This window comes from Choloepus didactylus, chromosome 23, assembly GCF_015220235.1.
Source record: "Choloepus didactylus isolate mChoDid1 chromosome 23, mChoDid1.pri, whole genome shotgun sequence".
Classification (NCBI taxonomy): domain Eukaryota; kingdom Metazoa; phylum Chordata; class Mammalia; order Pilosa; family Megalonychidae; genus Choloepus; species Choloepus didactylus.
Window position 1 is genome coordinate 7,306,323 of NC_051329.1, and position 25,032 is coordinate 7,331,354.

Here is a 25,032-nt window from a genome sequence, read left to right on the forward strand (position 1 = left end):
AGTTTTATAAAATGAAGCAATGACACAATTGAAAATCAGGAAGTGGATTATTGCCCGGTTACTAGAGCAGGGGGAGGAATCAAATCCTCTTACAGAATAAAGTTAGTCAAGAGGAAAATACAAGGCAAAACCATGAAGATACCACAAAAATGGCTAAAACTAAAAAGACTGACGATACCAAGATTGAGTAGGGAGGTGAACAATTGGAATTCTCATACACCAGAAAATCATCCAGTCACGTGGGAAAACAGTTCAGCGCTCCCTGATGGACTTAAACATACCTCCGCCACACAATCCAGTAATTCCACTTCCAGGCATTTCCCTGGCAAAATGTCCACACCAAGATCTGTACATAAACGTTCATAACAATTTAATTCATGATCACCCCAAATGTGAAACAATCAATGCCCATCAGAGTAACTCCCTGTAGTGGAATTCTATGCAGGCATGAAACAGGGCCAACTGTTGATCCGTGCGACATGGCTGAATCTCAAAATAATTGTGCTGAGTGAAAGGAGCCAAACAAGAAAGAATACATGCTATGTGGTTCATGTGAAACTCACAAAAGACAAGTCTAATTCAGAGGCACAGGAAGCAGAGGGGTGGTTGGCCGAGGCTGGGGTGGGGATGGATGGGAAGGGGTACAGGGGAGGTTGTTGGGGACGTTGTCATATTCTGTATTGTGGTGAGGGTTATACAGCATCCACACATTTGTCAACACTCGTTCAACCAAACACCTCAAACGGGTGCATTTTATTGTATGTGCATTAGACCTCAATAAAGATTATTTAAATTAAAGACAAAACCATTAATGCATAGCATTTAAGTAGCCCACAACCAACTTCCCCCCCTCTCAAATTCTTATTTGTTAACCACAGAACAAACAGACGTCCATCCTTCTAAAAATGGAGCGTTTATTTGGGGGACTCTTTCTCGTGAAGACAGAAAGCAGTGCTGTCGCAGGAGCTGCCTCCCCAGCTTGCCTTTTCTCCTGCCCTCCGCCACTTTTCTAGAACCTTTCCCAGGCAGACCAAATCCACCAGAAATAACCCTCAGAAAACCCAGTCTGTGGTTCTTCAGCAAGAAGATACATGCTTCTGAAAAGGCACATGGTTCGACAGAAAGCGGGTGCTGAGTTTCAGGGCAGTTCCTGCTGTTCTTAGAGCTCTTTAAGAATTCCCTGATTGAATTATCAGTGGTCGGTCTCGATGGCCTCACTGTCATCTGAGAACAAAAAGAATAAGAAGGGCAGAAAAGGACACAAGACAGTTGCTAGATTCTAAACCCCAGTGGAAGTTGAATCTAAGAGAGATGACTTTCTGCCTTCTGTGTGTCCTTCCTGGGCCTGAGATCTGACTCTGTGCACGGTCACAGCGGGACAGGAGCTCAGCAGGAGGTGTGGCTGGTGGAGGGTATGACAGCGAGATCGCCCTGGCTTGGACACTGTGCTGGCCTGACATCGGATGTCACTGAAGACAGCAGGTTCCTGGCCCCAGCCCCCTGGGCTCTTGGTGTGTTCTGCATTGGACCATTTCACAACCAGAGTGGCATTTCGTGCCTTGGCAGGGTGGAGGCAGCCTCTCCAGGGCAGACGGTCCTGCCCCCAGCCCAGGAAGAGAGCCAAGCAGGACACTACTTCTTCAGGGTCCCATGCACTCGCCCTGCCCCCTTCTGGGGGGTGGGAGGCTCCCTTGGGTGCTCAGTGAAGAGACCCAGAAATGGAAGATTTTGTTTTTACAGCAGCAGCATCACCTTGTGCAAACGCTAAGGCATGTGCTGTGTGTTGAGCTCTACATCGGGTTTATAGCACTGGTATTGCAAGAAACCCCAGATTGTTAACACAACCATTTCTCTCCCACATAACACAAATCTGCACTTGGTCAATCCAAGGTTGCCGTGGTGCCCCCATGAGGTGAAGAACCCAGGTTCCTTCTATTTCACTGTTCTTCCATTTTCAGCACTGGCTTTTTCCTCAATATCCAAAACAGCTGCTTAAGCTCCAGCCATCAAATCCTCATTCCAGCCGGCAAGAAGGAAGTGTTCCTTTAAGGCTACATCCAGAAAATTACACGTTTCTTCTGCTTGAATCTCATTGGCTAGAACTTAGTCATTGGGCTGCCCTAGCTGCAAGAGAGGCTGGGAAATGTGGTCTTTATTTCTATAGCCACATGCCCAGTGAAAAATTGGGAGTTCTAATACTGAGGCAAGGTAAAAGGACAGCCTTTTTGCCAATCTTGCCGTTCACTAAATCCTTCAAAGTGAAGGAAATTATATGTACACACACCAGGGATGGTAGGAAGAATTCAGTCTCCATCTTCTCATGCCCAAACTGGCTAGTGTAATTGAACAACTATGGGAGAGAAGCTCTCAGTCAGTGCTGGTCAGCATGCAGCACCTGAGCATTGTATGAGGCCCTGTGCTGGCATCATGGATTCAAAGATGAAGAAAATAGGATTTCCAACCTCAAGAAGTTCTTGGTATGACTGGCATGATAGACACACAGTCATTCAGTATAATCTGGGAGGTGACATGTGAATCCAGGTGAGGAGCACTTGGAGTAACCTGAGGATTTGGAGAAAGCTTCCTGGAGGAAGGTACCTGAGACGAGTCTTGAAGGATGAGTAAGAGGTAGTGTATCAGTCAGGTTTTTACTATAGCAATGCTGCATAACAAATAACCCCCCAAACCTCTGGGGCTTACAGCAATCATTTATTTCTCGCTCATGGGTCTGCAGGCTGATTTCTCAACCCCAGTTTGAGCCACAGGTTGGGCTCAGGTCTTTACCATGTGTCTTCTACTCAGTACCCAGTACCCAGGCTACATGGCACACGCAGGAGCACAAGAGGCCAAACCAAGTCACAGAAGGACGTTTAAAGCCTCCGCCCTATGTCCACTCATAATCCATTGGCTAAAGCAAGTCATTTGGCGAAGTCTAAATCAGGGAGTGGTGATGCACGCTCTACCCATAGAGAGGTCATGGCAAGTGAGGAGGAAATGAAGAATTGTGAACAAACCATACCATCTACTGCTAGCGGCCACGCACAGAAAGTGGGAAGGGCATTCTAGGCAGACGGAGTGTGCAAGCAAAGCCGGGCAAGCAGGATCAGCACGGCGTGCACTTGAGACTTGCTAACAACATATTGGAGTCTTAAGACGTGGTCCTACCCATGGGCCAAGAGTCACCCACAGGTCAGGCCTCCGTCCTCAGGGTTTTGATTCTGTAGGTCTAGGGATGGATTCAGGTACGAGTGTTTTGGAAAAATTCCCCAGGTGATTTGGATGCATGCCCTTGACTAAGGATTACCGGAAAAAGCTGGGGAATGGGGAGACGATGCCGGAAAAGGAAAACAAGAACCGGGTTGTGGAAAGCCCAGGAATGTGCGCTCTGAAGGGAAATAGCAGATGGAATTTTCCATCACGGCCTCAACCATATCTTCCTTCCCACATTCTCTTACGACGTGATTTTAACACTCCTCCTTGTCAGGAGCCGGGGCCTCTGTGTCCTCCCCTTGAGCCTGGTGGGGTTGTGACTGTGATGGAGGTGAGGGTATGTGACCCCTGAGGCCGGGTCATGAAAGGTGGCTCAGCCTCCACTTGGTTCTCTTTGGACGCTTGCTCTTGGAAAGCAGCCCCCATGCTGCAAGGAAGCCCCAGTGGAGCGGCCATGTCTAGACGCTCCAGGCGTTGTCCCTGCCGAGGGTCCAGCTGATGAGCAGGGCCAACCGCTGGACATGTGAGGGAGCAGCCTCCAGGTTATTTCAGCCCAGAATCATCCATCCCCAGACACCCCAGAGCAGACACAAGCTCTGTCCACTGTGCCCTTTCATCCCTTCAACTGCTAAGCTTGGGGTGGTTCCTTATGTGGCTAAAGTAACCGGCACACTCATTCCTCTGCAAGTGGCAGGGCAAGCCACTGAACGGGTCCCAGCAGGGGAGTGAAAAACAGAGGGAGGTCCCTGTGGCGCTTCTGGAGGCTCCAGGCCCGCCGCCCGCTCCTCCCCCAAGGCAGGAGGAGCTGCTGATGGGATTGCTTATCAGTGGGCACAGTTACTCGCTGTACTTTAAAAGACACAAGCCCATGCTTTCCTCCCTGCTACACTGTGGTGGCTCAGGACATGCCGGCTTTCAACCCCCATCTTCTCTCCTCTCCACCTCCACCTTGCACAGAGCTCAGGGGTAAGTGGAGGTAGGGTCAGCTTTGCAGACCCAGTCACCCCCTCTGCCCCCTTCTTCAACATCCTCCCTCCGTGTGACCATCCAGAGCATGACAGAGCCCCAGGAAGAAACACCTGTCTAAGCAACTGGCCCCAAATGGATCTTACAAGCACCGACCCAGCAACCAAGAAGGTCCCGTGTTCGTTCTTCCTCTGCGGCGAAGCCAGCGTGGACGGCAACCCTGGGACACCAGGGACAGAAGAGTGGCTGGCAGGGCATGGTCCGGACATTCTTGGCTGTGATCCATTTATCAGTACAGAAGACTTCACCCTTGTCAAGTGATGCTGCCCCGGTGTGTTCAGTTGGCTTTCTCAGCCGTAAAGGACGGATTTGCTGAGTTACGCAGGGGAAATGGGACAAGACTGGGTGTGGGGACGCAATTTAAGGGGCTACTGCAGTATCTAACTGAGAGATCAAGAAGTTCCAAACTTCGGCAGAAAGGAGATTTGAAAACTATTTAGGAGATAAAATTATCAGGACTTGGATACCAATTGGATGTGCATGTGGGAAGCAAGGAGTTTGGGGAAATTCTGACATTTGTGGTTTGGGGAACTTGTTGGTGGATGCCGTGGACTGAGAGGGCTGTTTAAGGACGCTGCTGGATTTGCTTGGGAGATGTTAAGGCTTGAGGTGCTTATGGTCAGAGGGTGTGAGGGTGTGGGTTTGGGGGCAGTGGTGGCAGGAGTCTTGATCTGGGGAGGGGGATGGGGTAAGACATCGGTTTGGTTGCCAGAAGCACAGTGGCCATCATCTAAGGCGCGAAGGCATGTAAGTGACCCCCTCTAGGTGGCTCAGCCCATCCAGAAGGCTGAGAGTAGAGTTAGGAAATTCAGGAGTTGGGATGAGAACAGACAAAACCAGCTGAACTGACCGATTGTGATAGACCAATGGCAAAAATGGCCCCCAATTCTCCATTCCTCCCTGTATCCCACTCCTTTGCAAAGTGACTCTGCTTCTTCTCCCATCGAACGGTGGTGTGGATTCCTCTCCCCTTTAGTCTGGGCTCAGCCACATGACATGTTTGGGCCACCGGCATGAGGCAGTCTCATGGATGCAGTGCCAGTTCTGAGCCGCGGAGCCTGTGTCTGCCAGGAGAACAAGTTCAAGCCTGTGTGCTGGAGGAGGAGAGCCCACGTGGAACTGAGACGACCACCCTGGTCGAGGCCACCTAGGCCACCCCTGCCACCATGACTTACCAGCTGACCACAGAGGCACAGACCCCAATCCACAGAGCCTCCCAACCAACCCACAGACTCGTGAGAAAGAGTAAATGGCTGTTGTTCAAAGCAATTAAGTTCGGGACGGTTTGTTACACAGCATCATTGTGGCAATAGAGAACTGATACACTGATCCTGGGAAACAAGAAGGGGCCTGTACCACATGGACACAGAAACAATAAACCAGATATGCACAAAAGAAGTAATCATCCTGCCCTCTTCCCTCTTGCACACTCCCGGAACTTGGTAAGGTCATCTATTTCTTTGGACAATCTGGCTCCAAACTTGGAAGGACAACTTGACAGCAATAACCAGCAGGGTTTTTGAAGTTCAGCACTCCTGATATTTTGGTCCAGATGATTCTTTTTCATGTGTGTGGGGTGGGGGTGGGGGGTTTGTGCACTGGAGGATGCTTGGTGGCGGCATCCTGGCCTCTACCCAGGAGATGGGGGTGGCACTGCTCCATCTGTGATAACCAAAACTATCTCCAGACATTGCCAAATGTCCCCTGGAGAGCAAAACCACCCCCAGTTGAGAACTACTGGGTTAAAGGATTCCAGAAACACCACAAGGCCAGCCCTCAGAGAGGTAAACCAGCAAAAGGAGGTCCCAGGAGAACATGCCAAAATGGCTGTGCAAGAGAAGCATCATTCATTAATCTATTCTTGCATTCAACAAGCAGTCACCGCTTTCCAACCACGAGACGGTCGCTGTACTAGGTGCTGGTGATTCTAGCCCTGGCCCCAGGAACTCGTAGTCTACTGGACACAGACACAGAGGCAAGTGCAGGCCCCGGGAAGGTAGACAAGCGGCAATTAATGCATATCAGCAGGTGCGTCAGGGGCAACTTCCTGGAGGAGGTGACTGTCTCTGCGGAACTTTAAAAGTGGAGTTGGAATTCTCCTGGATGTAAGGGGAGGGTTTCAGGCATATGGGAAGGCAGAACATGTAACAGGTTCTACAAGTCGTTCTGTCTAACTGGCGTGGGGGGTGAGGGGTGCAGAGTGGAACCAGCATCTTCAGGGAAAACATCATCTCCTGTGAATCTGCCATGAGACAGCCTTCCCTGCAAAACAGCTGGGGGTGCGGGGACCCTAAGTCTCTACAATAAAGCTGGGGCCAGGCCTGGGGGAGGGCTTTGCCCGGCCAGCAAGGTTCACGCAGGGGACTGGGGAAACAAGGCTGCACTGTGGGCCCAGCTGTGGGAAAGCCCAGCGCAGCCACCCTGAGGGGCTGGACCATGAGTGCACCGAGAAGGCGTGAAAAGCTACACTGTGCCCGAGCTGGGCAGGAGGCCGCGTGGGGTGCCTCTGAATCCCCCACCCTGCCTACAGGACCCCTTGATCCCAAAGGACCGACGTGCTGGAAGAGAGGATTTGAGGCCCTTCTACCCAGCCCTCTAACCTGAGCCAGGTACACGGAAATGCCTTTCATTCAGCAAATATTGACCAAGGGCTTGTGAACGCAAGGTCCTGCATTAGGTGTGGCTCAGAACACAGTCTCCACGTTCATTGGGAAGCAGGCTGAGAGTGCAGAGCCTTCCACAGAAACTGCCAGAAAATATTTATCGTGCATCTACTGTGTGCCAGGCACCGATAAGGAACAAGACAGAGAAGTGCCCTGGTGTCACAGTGCTAACCTCTCAGCAAGGGGGACAGAGAGTAAGTGAGGGAATCAGTGAGCAAGATCATTATTAGGCAAAGGGAAGGGCTCCTTGGGAGGCACCAAAATCGGATAAGGAGATGGAAGGGATTTGAGCGCGGGCGTGACTCCAGACGGGATGGCGACAGTCAGCCTCTCGGATCAGCTAGACCTCGTGCACTCACTCATTCAGCCCATCATGTCACCACGCCCCAACCAGGTGCCCGGGCTCTGTGCTCAGTGCCTGGAATATAGCAGTGGATGAAAGAGACGAAGACCCCTGACCTCACAAAGCTGACATCATACGATGACAGGATGAAGGGAGCGAAGCAGAAAACAATGGCCTAATAGCTGTTACATTACACCTGAGAAGTGACAGATGCAATGGCCGGAGTAAAAAGTGGAGCAGGGAGAAGGGGATTGGAGAGCAGGGGCTGAGGGCTTAGGGTGCAGAGGAGGGCAGGGCAGGGGGCTGCTCAGAGTGAGCCCCGTGGGGCAACAAAGACAAGAAGGAGAGAGCCAAGTGGAAATGTGGGGGAAGAGGGTCCCAGGTGAGCCCAAGCAACCCACAGAACTGTGAGAGATGACAATAAATTGTTGCTTTGGCTACTAAGCTGGGGGATGGTTGTTACACAGCAGTCCGTAACAGGAAGCCAAAGAAGCTCGGTACCTGACCCGGAGCCTCCACCACCCCCAAATCCTCCCAGCATCCTGGACCACATCAGTGTGGTGAGGTCCACGGGGCAGCCCAACTAATGTTCTTGGCTCAAATTTCCTCGACTTCTTTTTACTCTGGGGGCCTTCCCTTCTGATGCATGGCAATAATCCTTTCTTCAGGCCACATTCCAGAACCTGCCAGTACTCAGAACCATCCTCCCCACCTCTGAAGTCTTAGACTCCAGTGTCCCCCGATGGTTCCAACTGTCCTGCTCCCTTTTCCCTTCATTGTTTCAGTTCCTTCCCTCTCTGAACTTGATCTGTCCTTTCTAAAGTCCTGCCAACCTTGGCAACTCCTCCACTGCTGGATGCACTTTCTAAACCCTTCTCCGTTGCACCCCTCTCCCCATTCCCACCATCCCTTGCTCAGGATCGGCTTTCCCCATTTTTACCCTGGGTTACTTCAATCACCCCCATCTCACTCTGGCTCCCTTGCAGTCTGATGTTCTCAGAGCTGTGAGCGTGATCTTCTCGGAATAGAAATGGGGATTGGTCACATCTCGCTGAAGAAGTACAAACACCTAGAGTGTCGCTAAGGCGGGGCCCTTCCCACTGCTCCCACCTCACCCGTGCCCCTCCCCCATTCTGCTGCACTTACTCTGAAGACTGCTGGTCCCCAGGCAGGTCACACTTTCCCACTGCTCCTCATTTGTACAATCTGGGCACCTGAATTCTGTTTGTCCTCCTCAAACACTGCCTCTTCTGGGAAGCCTTCACTGATATCACCAAACAGTGTTCTCTGCAGTCTTGATCATATTGATTTGTCCCTGCTCTTTACTTGTGAGCATCCTGAAGACAAAGCTCATGTCTCATCAATCGTAGCCTGGTGCAGCATCCAGTGGAGGGTAAGTTGAGGCTAAACGAGGAATCAGCAAACTACAAACCATGGTCAACTATGGTCCTCCCCACTGCCTGTTTTTGTACAGCCTGGGAGCTAAGAATGGTTTTTACACATGACCATTTGCAATCGACGTGATAATAGAAAACACTAACTTTGAACTCCAATTAAGCAAAGTGTTATGCCCCTCCCTAAATCTTTATTATATACTGAATTTCATCAATAAAATATTGTGAAATTTTGTTTTATATCAATATATAAGAACTTACATGATATCCCCATGGTTCGCAAATGATAATATTTATTATTCGTCCCTTTATAGAAAAAGTTTGCTGACCCCTGGTATGAATGAATGAATGAATGAAACTGCCTGATTCCAAAACTTGTTTGTTTGGGGGAGCACCATCTCCCCCACCCCCAACCTCCAGACCCCACATCCTCCCTGCTTCTGAAGCCTCGTCCCAGACGCAGCAACCCCCCACCCCAGCCCTTTCACATCACCTACCACTTCTCCGGCTTGGCAGACTAAACCACTGCATCCTGCCAGCTCGCTCTTAAAACCTCCTTGAGAGCTCGACCCGGCCCCTCCTTTGCCCAGACCCCTTGATCCAAGAAAAAGAAGTGGCTTTTTGAATGTTTGCGCCTGAAAGTCTTCGAAGGCTGGCCTGCCTGAATGGTACATCAGTAACCCCCAGGCCCCTATGAAAAGCCCTGTATGAGCACGTGGGGTGGGGGATGCTTTTCCAAGGCTGCCAGCTTCCTTCTTATTAGAAGCTTGATGGGTTTACATGACACCTGAGAAAATAAAGCAGGAACTGTGCCTGTGGCGTGTTGATAAAGCAATCCGAAGGGAAAAAAGCCATGAATGTGCTTGAATTATGGGGACAGAACATTGGCCCCTTTGTGTGTCTTTACAGCCCAGCAGCCAACTGAAAGGCAACAAGCAGAAACCTCTCTCCACCTTTGCTCAGCCTGAGCAGAGCGAGCCAACCACTGTGTTTATCCTGGAGCAAACACTGAAGGGACTGTTGTCTGAAAATCGGGGAATGTGGGTACTTATCAAACATCTCCGCAGTCCCTCGGAATAAGACCGGGTGATGCTGTGCATTCGTGTGGATCGAGCGATTCAAACAGGAAAATCCACGAATATGTTTGACTGATGAAGACAAAACATTGGCTCTTTGGAACCTGTGTTTGTGGGTGTGTGTGTATGTGTGGTTGTAAGGGGAGGTTTGGAGGGGAAGGAGAGGGACATTCTGCTCTCGATCTCGAATGCATCTCCCAGTGACGGAGTTAGGCCATGGTTTGCACATCATAAGTGTCTAAGAGAGGAGCTGGACCGGCTGGCCCTTTAGGGTTCACATGGGGAGCGGCTGAGCCACTGACTCGGCTGAAGATGAGGCCAGCCTGGTTGACAGGCTAGACTGCAACGGAAAGTCATGGAAGGAACGTGGTCTGCTACTATGGCAGAGAGGAGTCAGGGACCAGGTGCTAAATTGTTTGATGGATACAGATTCCTCCCATCCAGGTATGCACACCCCTTTGCAACGTGACTTGACCACTGCAGGCTCCCAGAGCCAGGGTCAATTTCTCCACCCCACTGAATCTGGGCTGGGTGAAAGACTTGCTGTGACCAAGAGGATGTGGCAGAAGTGACATGGTCCTGGCGCCCAGGCCTCGAGCCCCTGCAGCCCCGTGCCCTCTTGGCAGCTGCCCTCAGATCACCCTGCAAGGAGCCCTGCCCAGCCTCAGGGAGGAGAGCCAAGGCCCATGACAGGCCCACTTCACCTTCCACCCAGCCGATCAGCCAGCCGAATGCAGACGCCTGCGTGAGCCCAGGTGAAACCAGCCAAGCACCCTCTAAACCAACCCAAGGAAGCACAAGAAATAGTAAACTGTCATGTGAAGGCACCAAGTTTTGGGGATGATTTGTCACGTACGTACAGTTAACTCGTACAGGGGTTTGTAACCAGCGAGCCACACTTCAGACCAGCACTGTCGGTGCACAAGTCGTAAATGCAACTCTACATTTTCAAGTAGCCACATTAACAAGGGGATAAAGAATCAGGTCAAATTCATTTTAATAATGTATTTTTATTTAACCAGTGTATCTGAAATATCCTCAATTCAATAAATGATCAATATGAAAAATGTCAACGGGACACTTGACCTTCTGGTTTTTTTTTTCGGCAAAGTCTGTGACGTCCAGTGTGTGGTTTACACTCGCCGCATCTCGAGGGCTCCGTGTGCCCCGCGTGGTGGGTGGCCGCCATGTTGGAAACGCAGCTCTAGATTGAAGCACCTGGAAGATGAGCTGGCAGGAAAGAGACGAGAGGCAGAGTGACAAGGTGGGGACTTCTCCGACGGGCTCAGACGGGAGATGACAGCCTGCACGGGGGCTCTCCTGGGGAGACAGTTCTGAGATGGAACCTGATACTGGGGGGTCAGCAGACCCCCCAGGTGGATGGATGGCCACATCCCGAGCTGAAATAGGAACTGGGGCGGGGGAGGAAGTCGCCCTGTGGCAGGATGAAGAGGCCCGATTGTTAACATTTTACTTTTGTAAAATTCTCCACAACCTATGAGGTGGATGCTACCCTTCTCCCCTTCAAGTGGATGAGGAAACCGAGGCACAGAGTGGGTACCTTGCTCAGGTTACCTCTCTGGCAAACGGAAGAGCCCGGATGGGAACCCAGGCCGCCTAAGCCTGTGCTACTTCTCCCGAACATGTGGAGCTCCAGGTGCGTGGGGCAATCTCAGGTAGTGACAAGCAGTGTCAAGGCCAGGAGCTGCCTGCAGAGCGGGGGAGAGGGGGTCTGAGCCAGGGGCACACGGATGCGGGACCTCCTGTGGGCCAATGTCCACGCTAAATCCTTGCATGTGGATGAACCCCACGGCCACCGTCCCGTGTCCACCCACACAGGAGTCCTCACCGCGTGACGAGATGCACCCTGGGACAGGAGGACGGGCCTTGGCACCCAGCAGAAACCAGCCCAGCCAGAGCCAAATTCTAAGCAAGGCCTCATTTTCCATTTCCAAAACACAGGCTGCTCCCCGGCTTGTCTCCATCCAGGAAATCCTGTTTGTGCTATTTCGGGAAAATTGATGGCTTTTCTTTTTTCTAGGCCTTGCAGAAATCCCACAGATGGTCCCAGATTTGTGCGCTGTGTTTCCAGGATGGCACCCTGACGACACTTTCTTCTGTGTCAGGCATTTCGATCAAACTTGTTCATTCAACAAATATCAAAGCTTGCAGTATGCAAAGTACTTTGGTAGATGCTGAGAGACGAATCAAAATATATTTATTGAGCCTGTACCCTGGATTAGGGCAGACAGGTGGCGGCGAGATTGCAAGCCGTTCCAGTTGTTTGTAACATACACAGCTACTTGGGGGTGCTTTTATACAAGCAAGATCCGATTAGAAGAAATTACAACGGCAGTCTTGAGATGGAGAAAAAGTCAGAAGAGAACAAGGAGGAAACCATCTGCCTTTAGAAGAGATGGGCATGTGCTTCATGGAGAACCACAGGCCTCTCCCCAACCTGCTGGGAACTCACCTTCTCCCTTCCTTGGAGGCAAGAGGGAGGGAGAACCAAGGAGAGCAGGCACTAGCCTGAAGGCAGACACCGCTCTGTGTATATGAGGTTTCTGCTTTCAAGGAAACTATTCTAACCAAGGAGCCCCCGAAATCCAAAGAAAAATGACCAAATGATATCTGATGGCAAATAAAGAATAAGTCCTGCACAGATTCTGCCATGGAGGCCACAAGCCATTTGCATTGTGTTTATCATTATTAGAGCAGCAACACATGGATGGCAGTCAGAATCACAGACCTGGGTGCAAACCCCGGCTCTTCCCCTTACTGTCCATGTGGCTTCACACAAGTAAATGCTCTCCCCGGGCCTCAGTTCCTCCATCTGTAAAATGGGGATAATAATGGCACTGACTGCACCGGGTTGAATGTTGAATGGGATGGCACACGTGTCCCCGGCACACAGCAAGTGCTCAGCCATGCTGAGTGAGACAGCGCACGTATCCCTGGCACATAGCAAGTGCCCAGTTTGGCACACAGCAGGCGCTCAGCCATGTTGAGTGGGATAGTGCACATGTCCCCAGCACACAGCAGGCGCTCAGTCATGCTGAGTATGTCCCAGGCACACAGCAGGCACTCACGTGTTGGCTCTTCCCTGCCAGTGTTACACTTGGACAAAGGGAGACAGGTTGTTGTGGGTTAAACTGTGTCCCCCAAAAGTCATAAGCCTCTACCTGTGGATGTGACCTGATTTGGAGAGAGGATCTTTGGAGACGTAATCAAGTTAAGATGGGGCCACACTGGAATGGGGGGGGCACTAAATCCAGTGACTGGTATATTCTAAGAGGGAAATTTGGACATGGCCCACATTTCAAATCGGGTTCTCAATGCTAGCTCTTCCCCAGCCCCAACCCCAGGCTGGTGCTGGTGGGAACTGGAAGTTGTCTGCTCTTGAGGCTCTCCTTTAAGAAAACCCCCAAAGGATTTTTGAAAATTTTCAAATGTGTAGCAAAGGAGAGATTTACCCACTACCCAGAGTCAACCACTGTTAACATTTTAAACATTTGCCATCTGTCTTCCCCCACCCTCTCTCTCAATCTGGCTGAAGAATTTCAGTGTAAATCACACACATCACAGCTCCTCAACTCTTAATACTTTGGCATATATCTCCAAGAAGAAATAAGGACACTGTCCTATAGAATGACAGTTCCATTACCATGTCTAATAAGTTAATAATAATTCCCTAATGTCATCTAATGCCCAGTCCGTATTTAAATTTCCCCAAAATTATCTTCCAAAAGGTTTTTTAAGTGTCTACTTAGCAGACCTGGCAAATAAAAAGGCCCATGGGTCACCGAAGGTGATTCTGGATCTGATTCCAGTCTGGGTAGCAAAGAACTGTCCACAGAGATCGGCAGCTCAACATAATCATGGGACACAGGAGACCACAGAGCTCAGAGTTGTGGGAGAGGGAAAGGGGAGACAACTCAGTTTTCCGTTATAACTTCAGTTTCTGGGAAACCCATATCTTGCTTTGGCCCAACCCACTGGCTGCGACACCAGACCCCTCAGTTTCTGTTTTATATTAGGAAGGTAGAGCCCACACGAAATGGTACTTTTCTTTCTTTGCCCCATAAGAATCCAAACAAAATTCTTTGCTTATCAGCTTTCTTTTCCGTGGCTGAACTCGCCAATTCCATCCCACCCCTGCTGCCTCCTGACCCCAGCTCTGCTCGGCTAACACACTCTGCCACACACACGCACACACGCACACACACACACACGCCAAAGGCATGCGTGCTTCTGTCCTCCTGTGCAAGGACAAGTGGGAACCAGGCTGCTGGGCTTGGATCCTCCCACCTTCACCCCCCTCCCTTCTCCTCCTCCCATGATTCTCGCAGCTTCTGGTGTCCCCACGGCTCCGTCCCCCCAGGGCAGGTTGCGGGCAGCCAACTTCAGCTTGTGGACAGGCGAACTGGCACTCCCAGCCCCACAGAGGAGAAAGCCAAGCCAAGGAGGGCTTTAGCTTTCGTTGCCTGAGCAAGTTCCACTCGGCCTTACACTCCCTCCATGAGCCCCCTGCACCCGGGACCCACCAAAAACAAGAGAGAGAATGTTAAGCCCTTAGGTGCACCACAAGGCCTGTAAAAGGAAAATCCTAATGGCCAGTCGGGATGTGGAACGCAGCAGGCTGCGGTGGTGGGGGCTGCGTTTCCACCTGGGGGAGGAGGGTTTAAGAGAGGCCCGGGCCGGGGGAATGGAGGAGCAGAAGGAAAGAAACTGGATCTAAGCCTTTAAAGGGAATTTGATTCTAAACAGCTAATGCTCCTTTTTGAGCCCAGATCTTCTCATAATTTGAATCTTTTGGGTGAGTGGCTCAGCAGGGGCCCTGCGTGGTCCAGTATCAGCCATGGCTGGGCTGGTTAATCATTTCCCTTTCACGGAGTGGGTAACACGCGGCAGCCGCACAGAAAGAAGTGCAGAGCGCAGCCCCGGAATATTCCAGTCGGTTCCAGAAGCCAAACCACACGTGGCCTTCAAATCTCAACTCTGACAGGTTTGCCCAGAAGAAACGGTCATCCGTGGGGGCACAGTCAGCACATGGCGCTTACTAAGCAACTAATGTGTTGAAGCCTCGAACTGGACACTGTGCCGGGGATCACGAAACAAAAGAGAAGCCGTGGTTCCTGCTCTCGTAGCATCTACAGTCTTGTTAGAGACAGAGGATACTTAAAACAGCTGTCCAAAGACAGGCATAAGCTCCCAAACATGTCTGGAACTCCGTCCCTACCCTGTACCTGGCTTCGTGGGGCTAATAACAGCAGAAAAGAGAGGGTCGGAGGGACTCTGAAGGGACAGGGACAGGCCCTTTTGCAAAATTCAGCTTGGCCCATACGATTTGGGGCCTGGAAAGAAATCTTTTCCTAAGTTAAGTTAATTTGGGCCACTTTCTTTGCCACCTTGATGACACCTGGGTCGTGACTATGAGCCTGGGCTTTAGAATCACACAGACTCAAGTTTCCATTGCATCTCTGCCCCTTGCTTGCTTTGCAAGATTGTTGGCCCATGTAGCCTCTAGTTCCTCATCTTGAGAATGAGGATAAATAATATTGCATTAAGGTGGTTGTCAGAGTTAGCACAGCACTTGGATTATTACACTCTCATCATCATCATCATCAACACCACCATTACCATTATCATCACCATCATCATCACCACCGCCATCACCGTCACCACCATCACCATCATCACCACCACCGTCACCATCATCATCACCACCACCGTCACCATCACCATCATCACCACCACCATCACCATCACCATCATCACCACCACCATCATTACCACCACCACCACCATCACCGTCACCACCATCACCACCACCACCACCGTCACCACCATCACCACCACCACCATCATCACCACCATCATCATCACTACCACCATCACCATCATCATCATCACCAACACCATCATCATCACCACCACCATCATCATCATTACCACCACCACCACCATCACCATCATCATCATCACCATCATCATCACCACCATCACCACTACCACCACCATCATCATCATCACCATCTTTATTGACTACCCATGCAGGTGGCTGTCCTCTGAGCCACTGAATCTTTGATGGCAGGAGCAGATCCAGGTTTTAGGGAGTCTGAGGCTTATATAACTCCAGAGGAGTTCTTATTTTAAAAAGGATGAATACAAAATTAAATTTAGGCCCTTGGAGAGACTTGGAGCTTAAATTTCATTAGCTTCAAAGTAAATCCACCTCTGTTTGGCTGTTATACTGATATGTAAACTAATTCCTAATTAATCAATTAAAATAAGTAAATGTGCTCTTTTTCCCTACTCTGTACCAGGCACAGCAGCAATCAAGATAGAGAAGTCTTTGCTTTCATGGGAGAAGGGCACAGAAGATAATTATGCCAACAAATAAATAACTTTCAGAAAGCAATAAGTGCTATGCAGAGAAATGAGAATTGGTTAGGGAGGGGAGGGGCCTTCCATGGGTGAGAATGGTTCAGAGCTGAGACCTGAGTGAAGACATAGAGCCAGCCCAGTAGAGCTCCAGAATAAAAACTTCAACAGGAAATGCAGGGACAAGCATGGTGCATTCAAGGAACAACCAGACCAGTGGGCCTAGAGTGAGTGATGCAAGATAAACGTGAAGAGGTAGCAGGGTCATGTCAGAGAGGCCCTAGAAAGGAGTTTGGGTTAGATCTATAATCAAGGGGAAGCCATTAGGAAATTCAAAAAAGGGGGTTGGTATGATTTATGTTTCTGGACGACCATGCTGGCTAGCGGGTGTAGAATGGATTGTTGAGGGGTGGAAGCAGGAAAAGCAGCAAGGGTGTCCTTGACTACCATCTTGTGGGGTTGGCAGCTTGGGATCAGGCAGGACTGGGATGCAGGAACTGAGTGATATGAAGAGACATTCTCCCAGCCGCATGTGGTCTGCTCGTGAGAGTCAGCAGCTGGAACGAAGCCCTAGGGTTACTGCTTTGCTCTACTGGGAGCAAGATCAAGAAAGAGTGAAAAACTACTTGGCCAACAGGGACCCAGTGGGACCTACACAGCTGGGCCTGTGGGAAGTGAAACAGCAACTGCGAAGAGCTGGCAAAGGGCAGGGGCTTCGCTGGCAGGGCCCTTGATTACACAGTCTGCCCGTGGGTTCTTGGCAATGGGCAGGCGACTGTCAAAGGGACTCCAGTCTCACGTAACCGAGTTTATTTGCTGCAATGTGTTTTCACTTGCATTTGTCAGGACGGCACTGCAAGGGGACCAAGGTTGTGGAATTAGTTACAACCAATTACCTTGCATGTAATTTTGGGACAAATTCACAGACAAGCAGCCAAGAAAAGGCCTCCTCCCCCCAACTTCCCACTCAGCCTCCAATGAGTTGGCCCTGTAACCCCCAACATTCCTCTTTAAATAAATATGGTGTCCTAGACTCACTGTCTAAAAATTCCCCCAAGTAAAGATGATCACAAAAAAGGCACAAAAATAAATTTCATAGCTGCTTAGGTTTAAACATTGCTGATATTCACCTCCCCATCTCAGTGCTTGTGAAATGAAAGAAGGTAACTAGAGATCCCCTTAGAAAACTAACCTAAACCACAAAAATCACATAAAATGGATGAACCATTTGAACAGTACTTCATTACTGCAATCATCAATAGCAAAGTGATATTAGTAATAAACACCGGCATCCACAAATAATGATAAACTTGCCTTCTCCTGTTCAATATCTTTATAACCCCCTCCCCCCTTTTAGTATTCATGCCTTATTGCATAGGCTGGAACTCCCAGAACAACATTAAATATGCAGCAGTAGCAGGCATCCTTATTTTGTTCCTGATTTTTAATGGGAATGCCTCCACGCTTTCATCATGTAATATGATGCTGGCCATTAAGCTTAAGAGAAATCATCTTTATCATGATTTTAAAAAATCCTTCTGTTTCAAGTTTTTACTTTTAAAATTATTTTCAATATAAAACTGCACATACAAGGATGTACAGTAAAAAATTATTCCTCTTCCCATAATCCCTAGACACCCAATTCCACTGCCTCACAAGTAACCTCTGTTATTTGTTTCTTTTGTATCTCTCTAGAGAAGTTTTATGCTTATACAAGCAAATATGAATATATATCCCATTTTTCTACTTTTTTCACAAATGGCAGGATACAATTCACATCTTGCTTTTTGTATTTAACATTCTGTCTGGGAGCTCTTTCCATTCCAGTACATGAAAACTTTCTAGTTTTTAATGGATCATAATTTATGTAATTCATCCTTTATGAATGGTCTTTAGGTTGTTTCCAATATTCTGCTATTAGGAACAAGGCTGCATTGAGGAACCTGATATAAATGTAATTTCATACCTGTGATTATTTCATAGCATGAATTCTTAGATGGGGTGTGTGCATTTGTAACGTGGACAAATATTAACAAAATGCCCCCCAGATGTGGTTGAAGCCCCTGAATCTCCCACCAGCAATGCACAAGAGTCTCTAATCTCCACCTCCTTAGCATCACAGGCTCTAGAAGTTTGGATCTTTACAAACCTGATGATGAGAAAATAGTATCACAGTCTAGTTTTAATTTGCATTTCTCTTACTATGAATGAAGCTGGGAATCTTTTCATAGACGGAATATTTGAACAGTATTTCATTTTCTGTGAACTCTCTCCATATCCTTTTCCCAGCATGTTATTACCTTGTTCTTATGGATTTGATTGCTTTTTTTTTAACCTGAAGTGGGATGCTATTTTGTTTGCAGATCTGGGTTTCTTCTCAGCAGCTACTATGTCTTTGTGAGCTTTGCTCTGCTTTCTTCTTCAGGAACATCTATCATCCATTGCTTGACTCAGATTTTTCTATCTTACTACATAAACTTTTTTGTATTCCTTCCTTCTGCATTCTGAGGGAGCTCCTTGAACTTATTCTAGATAGCCTGCTTTTAGCTACATGTAATAGAAAGTCCTCCTACAAGTGAATTAAACAAGGATATTTATTGTTTCTTACAACAAGAAGATCAAAGGTAGATAATTCAAGGATTGGCTAATTTAGTGACACAACAGCTTGGGCCCAGGTTCTTTCCTTCTTCTTTCTCTGCCATCTTTGGGGGATACATGGATGATGCAATTCCAGGCATCATCCCTCCCCACAAGGTTCCCAGCAGGGGCCACCTTCTGATCACCGTTGGGCCTCCCATGGTTCAGTCTAAGAGAATGATGGACGAAAGGAAACAAGACCAGTGGGGCTGGCTGAGGTCAACCAAGATTCACCTCCTTGGACTAAGGGAAAATCCAGCATCTGCTTCCCAGGAGGACACTCCAAGGACTCCAAGGAAGATAAACTAATAAAGATTCTGCTATCATGGAAGAGGTGGGAGACGTGGCTCTTGGCTGGCAACCACCAGATTCCACCATAGTCCTCAACATCCCTGATTCCATTTTTCTCCCGTCTCAGCTCTGCTTTGTGCTGCTTCCAATGCAAATTTCCATTCTTCAGGTATATTTTTAGTTTCCTTCTGACCTTTCTAGATGCTCCCAGCTCCCTTGCTGTTTCTGTTCCCACCTCTGCCAGTCCCCTTCCTTGTAATCCATTGTCTTATAGAATTTTTGTCTCATTTGAGGACCACATTCCCTTGAATTTTATTGTAAAACAAGATAGATGCTTTCTAAAATTGACTTCTGTTTCCTGTAATAAATCTTCCTTTTTTCAATGCAGTTTTTGTCTTGAGGGCCAAGTTCCCCTTCTTTCCTATTACAGGATATTTTTATTAACTATTAGGGTTTGATTTTCTGATGTCCCTCCACGGAGTAGGAGATATCTGCTCTGGCCTGGAGTTTGGTGGCTGCGTCTTTTCGATCCCCCTCCCCATCCACCTGGCTGCTATTAGAATCCTCATGTGAGATCTTTAAGTGGAAGCCTTGGCTGTTAAGACACAACCTTGAGCCAAATCCCCAGCGTCTGGCAGGCATTTTCTTGGAGGGGATCTGCTGGCTGAGGAGACACCTTGTTCTACCGCAAGATGATCCAAAGGGAAATTTATTCATAGATAATTTGAAACAGTCTGAAGTTCTTCCGATGCCAGACAGAGAGCATAAAAATCTACAGGCCCCCGAGAGCAGCGCTCCTGCGGCAATTCCTGTCTTCACCTGCCTTTCTTCCCACCTGACGTCCCAGGAAGCAGTGGGCCGCCACCGAGCCACTCCATGCTGGGGCTCAGCATGCAGGGCAGGTACAGGAAGGGGGGGGTTAACAAAGAGATGGGAACCATCACAGTCTCTGCATAGATGGGGTGGCTGCTCTCTCCACTGTCAGAAACAGCCCTGCGTGGCTGGGGAGTAAGCCCACGGTGAGGGGAGCCACTTGCTGGCTGCTCCGCCGGCCGCCATTTTGCCTCATGGCGCCATTTCCGCTCTTCCTCGTGAGGCCTGAGAACCAGGAGCCAGGTCCCCGCAGGCTCCACGGCTCTTACAGTTCTTCCCCGTTCTCCAGGAGGAAGGCAAAGCCCACTCTCTTCAGTTTTAGTTTTCCAACAGTTCAGAGAAGCTTTTGTTTCTTTCTATTGTTTGTTTGTTTTTGCTAACATGCTAAGACGAGAGAAAATACATCAGCAGGACCTTTGTTTTTCTCCATATGAATCTCCAGCTGGTTCCTATTCTGGGATCTCGCTCCTGTCAACGTAACCAACTTCCGATGGTTCCGCAGGAAAAGCTGGCGATACTATTTTTTCCGTAGAAAACAAAACACAACCAAACCTCACCCAGAAGCCCGGTAGCTGCCCTCCAGCCCCAGGGCGCCCACAGTCCATCTGGGATCCAGGACGCCCCATGGACGCCTCACGGTCACCAGGAGGACGGCATGCCCGTGCCCAAACGGCCTGGAAGGAGCTGGAAGCTTCTGGATTAAAACCTCTCGGAAGCGCGTTCCCAGGCAGTCATCGTGGCTCAGCCCGGCCTCTGCCTCGGTTGGGTTTGTCCTCTTCCCCCTGCCGTTCCCCGTTGAAGAAAGGTTTCAGGGCCGTGTGCCCGGCAGGTCCACCTGGTCGGGGAGCCGTTTCTGCTGACCCTGAAGGGCAGCTCTTCCCGTTGGAGGTGACCACTCCTGCAGGTCTTCCTCCGGAACCGGCTGAAGCCAGCTGGCACCCTCCTCCTCCTCGCTGGGCTCCCGGCCCCGGATCCCACAGCACACCCGTTTCTCTGCAGAAAGAGAGCGTGGCCTTGCAGATAAGGGTGGGACCCACACGTGGTGGGGGTGAAGCCCCTGATCTTTAGGGCTCCATGTTGCTAGTTCAACTCCCTGGCACTAGCTCAGTGCTTATTATCAATGAACAGATGACAGCCATTGCAATTGATAATTAAAAACAACACATTTCATTTTCATTCCGGGAAAAACAAATGCCTTTAAAGAGAATTTTATAGCATATTGGTATCCAGAATGCTTTGGAAACCATTATTTTTCTTTTTCCTCAATAGAGGGTTTTCTGTTTTACTTTATTTTCCGCAGTTCACTGCCTTATTTTTACATCCTTATGAGGTCAGATTGATACCTTTTGTTCTTGTTTTGCAGGTGGGGAAACTGAGGCACAGAGCGGCTAATGGCTCATCCGAGGATATGTAACTGTTCAGCATTAGAGCCAGGGCAGGAGCACCTATTTCTATATTTCTAGCAGGACTTTTGTTCCCTGGACAGTATGGCTCAACTCTCCACGGGATTCCACCGAGTAAAGGAAATCCGTCCCCAGCAGGAGGGAGGCAGCTAGCACGCACTGGCCGCACTCCATGCCCCAGGAACTCTGATAGGCACTTTCCCCCTGTTTTCATTTTCTGGAAATAACGACTCAGAAGACCAGAGAGGCTCAGTACCTGGTTCAGAGTCACACAGCTAGTAAGCAATAGGGCATCTAATGCTGAATCCAGAACTTTCTCCCATGACCAGCCTGCACTCACTGCTCACTGAGGTAGACACATTTTGGAGAAAGGCAAGACAGAGGTGAGCAGAAGAGGAGACAGATTAAATTAGCCAGTTGCCGCAATTCAGAGCGTCACTCGGAGTCAGAATGCCCTGCCTACTGCTAAGCAACCTCACGCCAGTTTCAAAGATGACCCCTGAAAGCCCAGCCTACATTGGCACAGTCCTGCAGAAGCCAAGTGTGCTAAGGAAGGTAGAGAGTTCTTCGGCTTTCCTTCCTGGCTAACTGATTCTTAAGGGATTTTGTTTGCCTTGTCTGTTTTTCTTTTAAACTAGAATCTAAAAGGGTGATTATTTCAGCTTTTCTCTGTAAAGTATGCGATACTGAGCAGTTTGTTACTGGGATATGATTATCGGAATATTATCAGATCCTGATAATAATCATTCTCGATAGGAGTATTATGTTCCCTACATGAGGTGCTTTATTGAATTCACGTTCATCTCTGCTAATTTGCACCAGAGCCCTGAGAGACAGAGGTTATCGCCCACCTTTTACAGATGGAGAACCAGCAGCTCAAAGACACCCCAGTTATTCTACGAAGCTGGGCCTCACCTTGGTCTCAGCCTCCCACTCCCCCAGCGGCGGCCTCCAGGGACGTGGGAAGAGCTCACATCCTCTCCTCGCCCCGCGGGTGCTTTGGGAATGTCTTGGGGTGTGGTTTCTGCCCCCACAGATGGCTCCCACACTCACCCCAGAAGTGAGGCTGTGCAACTTGAAAGGTGAAATCACTGCCCTCCCTGAAGTGAATCTCCCTGGCAACGTGGAATATGACTCCCGGGGAGGAATGTAGACCCGGCATCGTGAGACGGAGAACATCTTCTTGACCAAAAGGGGGATGTGAAAGGAATGAAATAAGCTTCAGTGGCAGAGAGATTCCAAAAGTCGCCGAGAGGTCACTCTGGTGGGCACTCTTAACGCACACTTTAGACAACCCTTTTTAGGTTCTAAAGAATTGGGGTAACTGGTGGTGGATACCTGAAACTATCAAACTACAACCCAGAACCCATGAATCTCGAAGACAGTTGTATAAAAATGTAGCTTATGAGGGGTGACAGTGGGATTGGGAAAGCCATAAGGACCACACTCCACTTTGTCTAGTTTATGGGTGGATGAGTAGAAAAATAGGGGAAGGAAACAAACAGACAAAGGTACCCAGTGTTCTTTTTTACTTCAATTGCTCTTTTTCACTCTAATTATTATTCTTGTTATTCTTGTGTGTGTGCTAATGAAGGTGTCAGGGATTGATTTGGGTGATGAATGTACAACTATGTAATGGTACTGTGAACAATCGAATGTACGATTTGTTTTGTATGACTGCGTGGTATGTGAATATATCTCAATAAAATGAAGATAAAAAAAAAAAAAAAGAAGTGAGGCTGTGGATGGGAATTTGTGGACGACTGGGAAGGCCGCACCTGTGACGCTCACAGGCAGTTACCAGATGTTCCTGCCACGCGAGGTGTGAGGTGTGACGTTTCTGCCAAGCCCAGGGTGGGCGGCTAAAGAACGGTCCCCAGTGCCAGGGAGCCGAGAGCACATTGCTTTGCAGCTGAGACGGCACAAAGCCTCCTGAGGTGGGGAGTTTGTCCTGGGCTGTCTGGGTGGCCCCGGTGTCACCATGGGGTCCTCGTCAGAGGGAGGAAGGAGAGGCAGATTAGAGAAGGAGGGGTAATGGTGGAAGCAGAGGTTGGAGTGATGCCAACTCGAGCCGCGGCACACGGGCAGCCTCTAGACGCTGGAAGGGCCAAGGAAACCGATTTTCCCCTGGGGCCTCCGGAAGGAACCAGCCCTGCCCTCACCCCGATTTTAACCCCATGCCATCCATTTTGAACTTCTGCCCCCCGAACGGTAAGATAACAAATACGTGTTGTTTTAAGCTGCGCGATGTGTGGTCATTTGTTACAGCAGAAATAGGAAACTTGGACTTGTGGCATCACGGATGGAACCCAGCCTCGCTCTGCTGAGTCCCCAGCCTCGTCTCCACGGCAAGGACAGCGGACACCTGGCCGGTGAAGGGCCCCACCTGTGCCGGTTGTACATGAGAAGCGACGTGACGAGCCCCGCTTTGGGGTCGATGTTTCCCCAGGTTTACCAGTGGGTCACCAGCTGACACAACGGGCCCTGCCTTTGCAGACTCAGGAGTGGGCCCGGAAATCAGTCCTTCTCCCTCAAGCAACAATTTCAACCCACTTTACATGAATTCTTACGGGAAAACAGCTCCGCCACCACCTCCGTTTCTCCACGAATGTGGCGAGGCATCGCTCCAGGAAACAGAAAAGAGAAAAGTATCACACTATTTCAGAACATAAGAGAAATTAATTAAATCCAAATTTTTGCAGTATGTTAAAAGTTGAACACAACTCAAAATATACTTGAGGTTCACATTGGATTTCAAAACACCTTCTGAGAAGAGAACCAAGAAAAAAAAACCCAACGACTTTTCTTTAGAAGGTTCTCCCCAAATATTCTGAAAGGAGCTGGATTTGAATGGTCAGTGAAGGCACATGGGGGAAAAGTCTGGGGTTTTTGAGTGAAGGGAAACAAAAACCTGATTTTGATTCTCATAATCCTGGGGCTAGACAGACACCGCTGGGCAAAATGAGAATTAGGAAATACTGCCAGGGAATGTGGGGCCAAAGCAATTTGAAACAGGGCATGGATTAACCAGCGAGTGAAGGTGTGCTGCTCATTTGCAAAGCGCAAAGTGAAGAAAACAGAAGGTTTCAGGCGAGGAGCTGGTGGAGAGGAGGCATTTGAGGGCTGGAGCTGGAGGGGTAGACAGGGATGTCTTTCTGGAAAGGATATCACCAAAATTTCCTTTTACCCATGAAAGGAAGCTTGGAAGGCCTATCCAGAGAACACCCAACCTCGAAAAAATAATGGCAATAGTAGCCAACACTAAGCGGCATTTATTAAGCATCTACTATACCCCGTCTCTATTAGGAATGGGCTTTGTGTCTCCGTTTTACAGATGAGGAGGGAATCCCCAACCCCAGACTTCATTTCAACCCTCCCATGTAGAAAACACATTTGTTCATTTATCCACGAGGCTGGAGGAAGGAAAGAGGCATAAATAACCCCTGAGAGAGGCTCCATTACTAAAAATTCTAAGTGCTTGTAGAATGCACTTAAAAATTTCCCCCATAATTCACAGCAGACTGGTGACACTGGTTACCCCAAGTGGGAGTCAGGGGTGATGACCTGAAATTTTTTCTTTTCTGCATCTTTTTTCATTCTTTCATTCAGCTCATGTTGGCTGACGGCCTGCTGGGCGCCAGGCCCTGTGCTAGTGAAGAGACAGACAAAGGCACCTTCTCTCAAGGAGTTTGCCCTCTGCTGAGGGGAAGACAGACAATTAACAAGGAATCC

The 25,032-nt window shown here is 49.2% G+C and overlaps 1 protein-coding gene across 2 annotated transcripts in view; it reads right to left on the reverse strand.

The window, feature by feature from the left end:
- The window catches only part of ZNF664 (zinc finger protein 664), a 251,172-nt gene that overhangs the window by 47,669 nt on the left and 178,471 nt on the right, over nt 1–25,032 (reverse strand). The window contains exon 4 of one of the 2 annotated variants that reach the window (XM_037816599.1): nt 10,740–10,942. The exons of the other annotated variant lie outside the window; for it this stretch is intronic. Within the exon in view, the coding sequence (XP_037672527.1) occupies nt 10,846–10,942 (97 nt within the window). The 3' untranslated portion in view covers nt 10,740–10,845. Of the gene's footprint in view, nt 1–10,739; nt 10,943–25,032 lie in introns of those variants that run through there. 2 annotated transcript variants of the gene reach the window in all.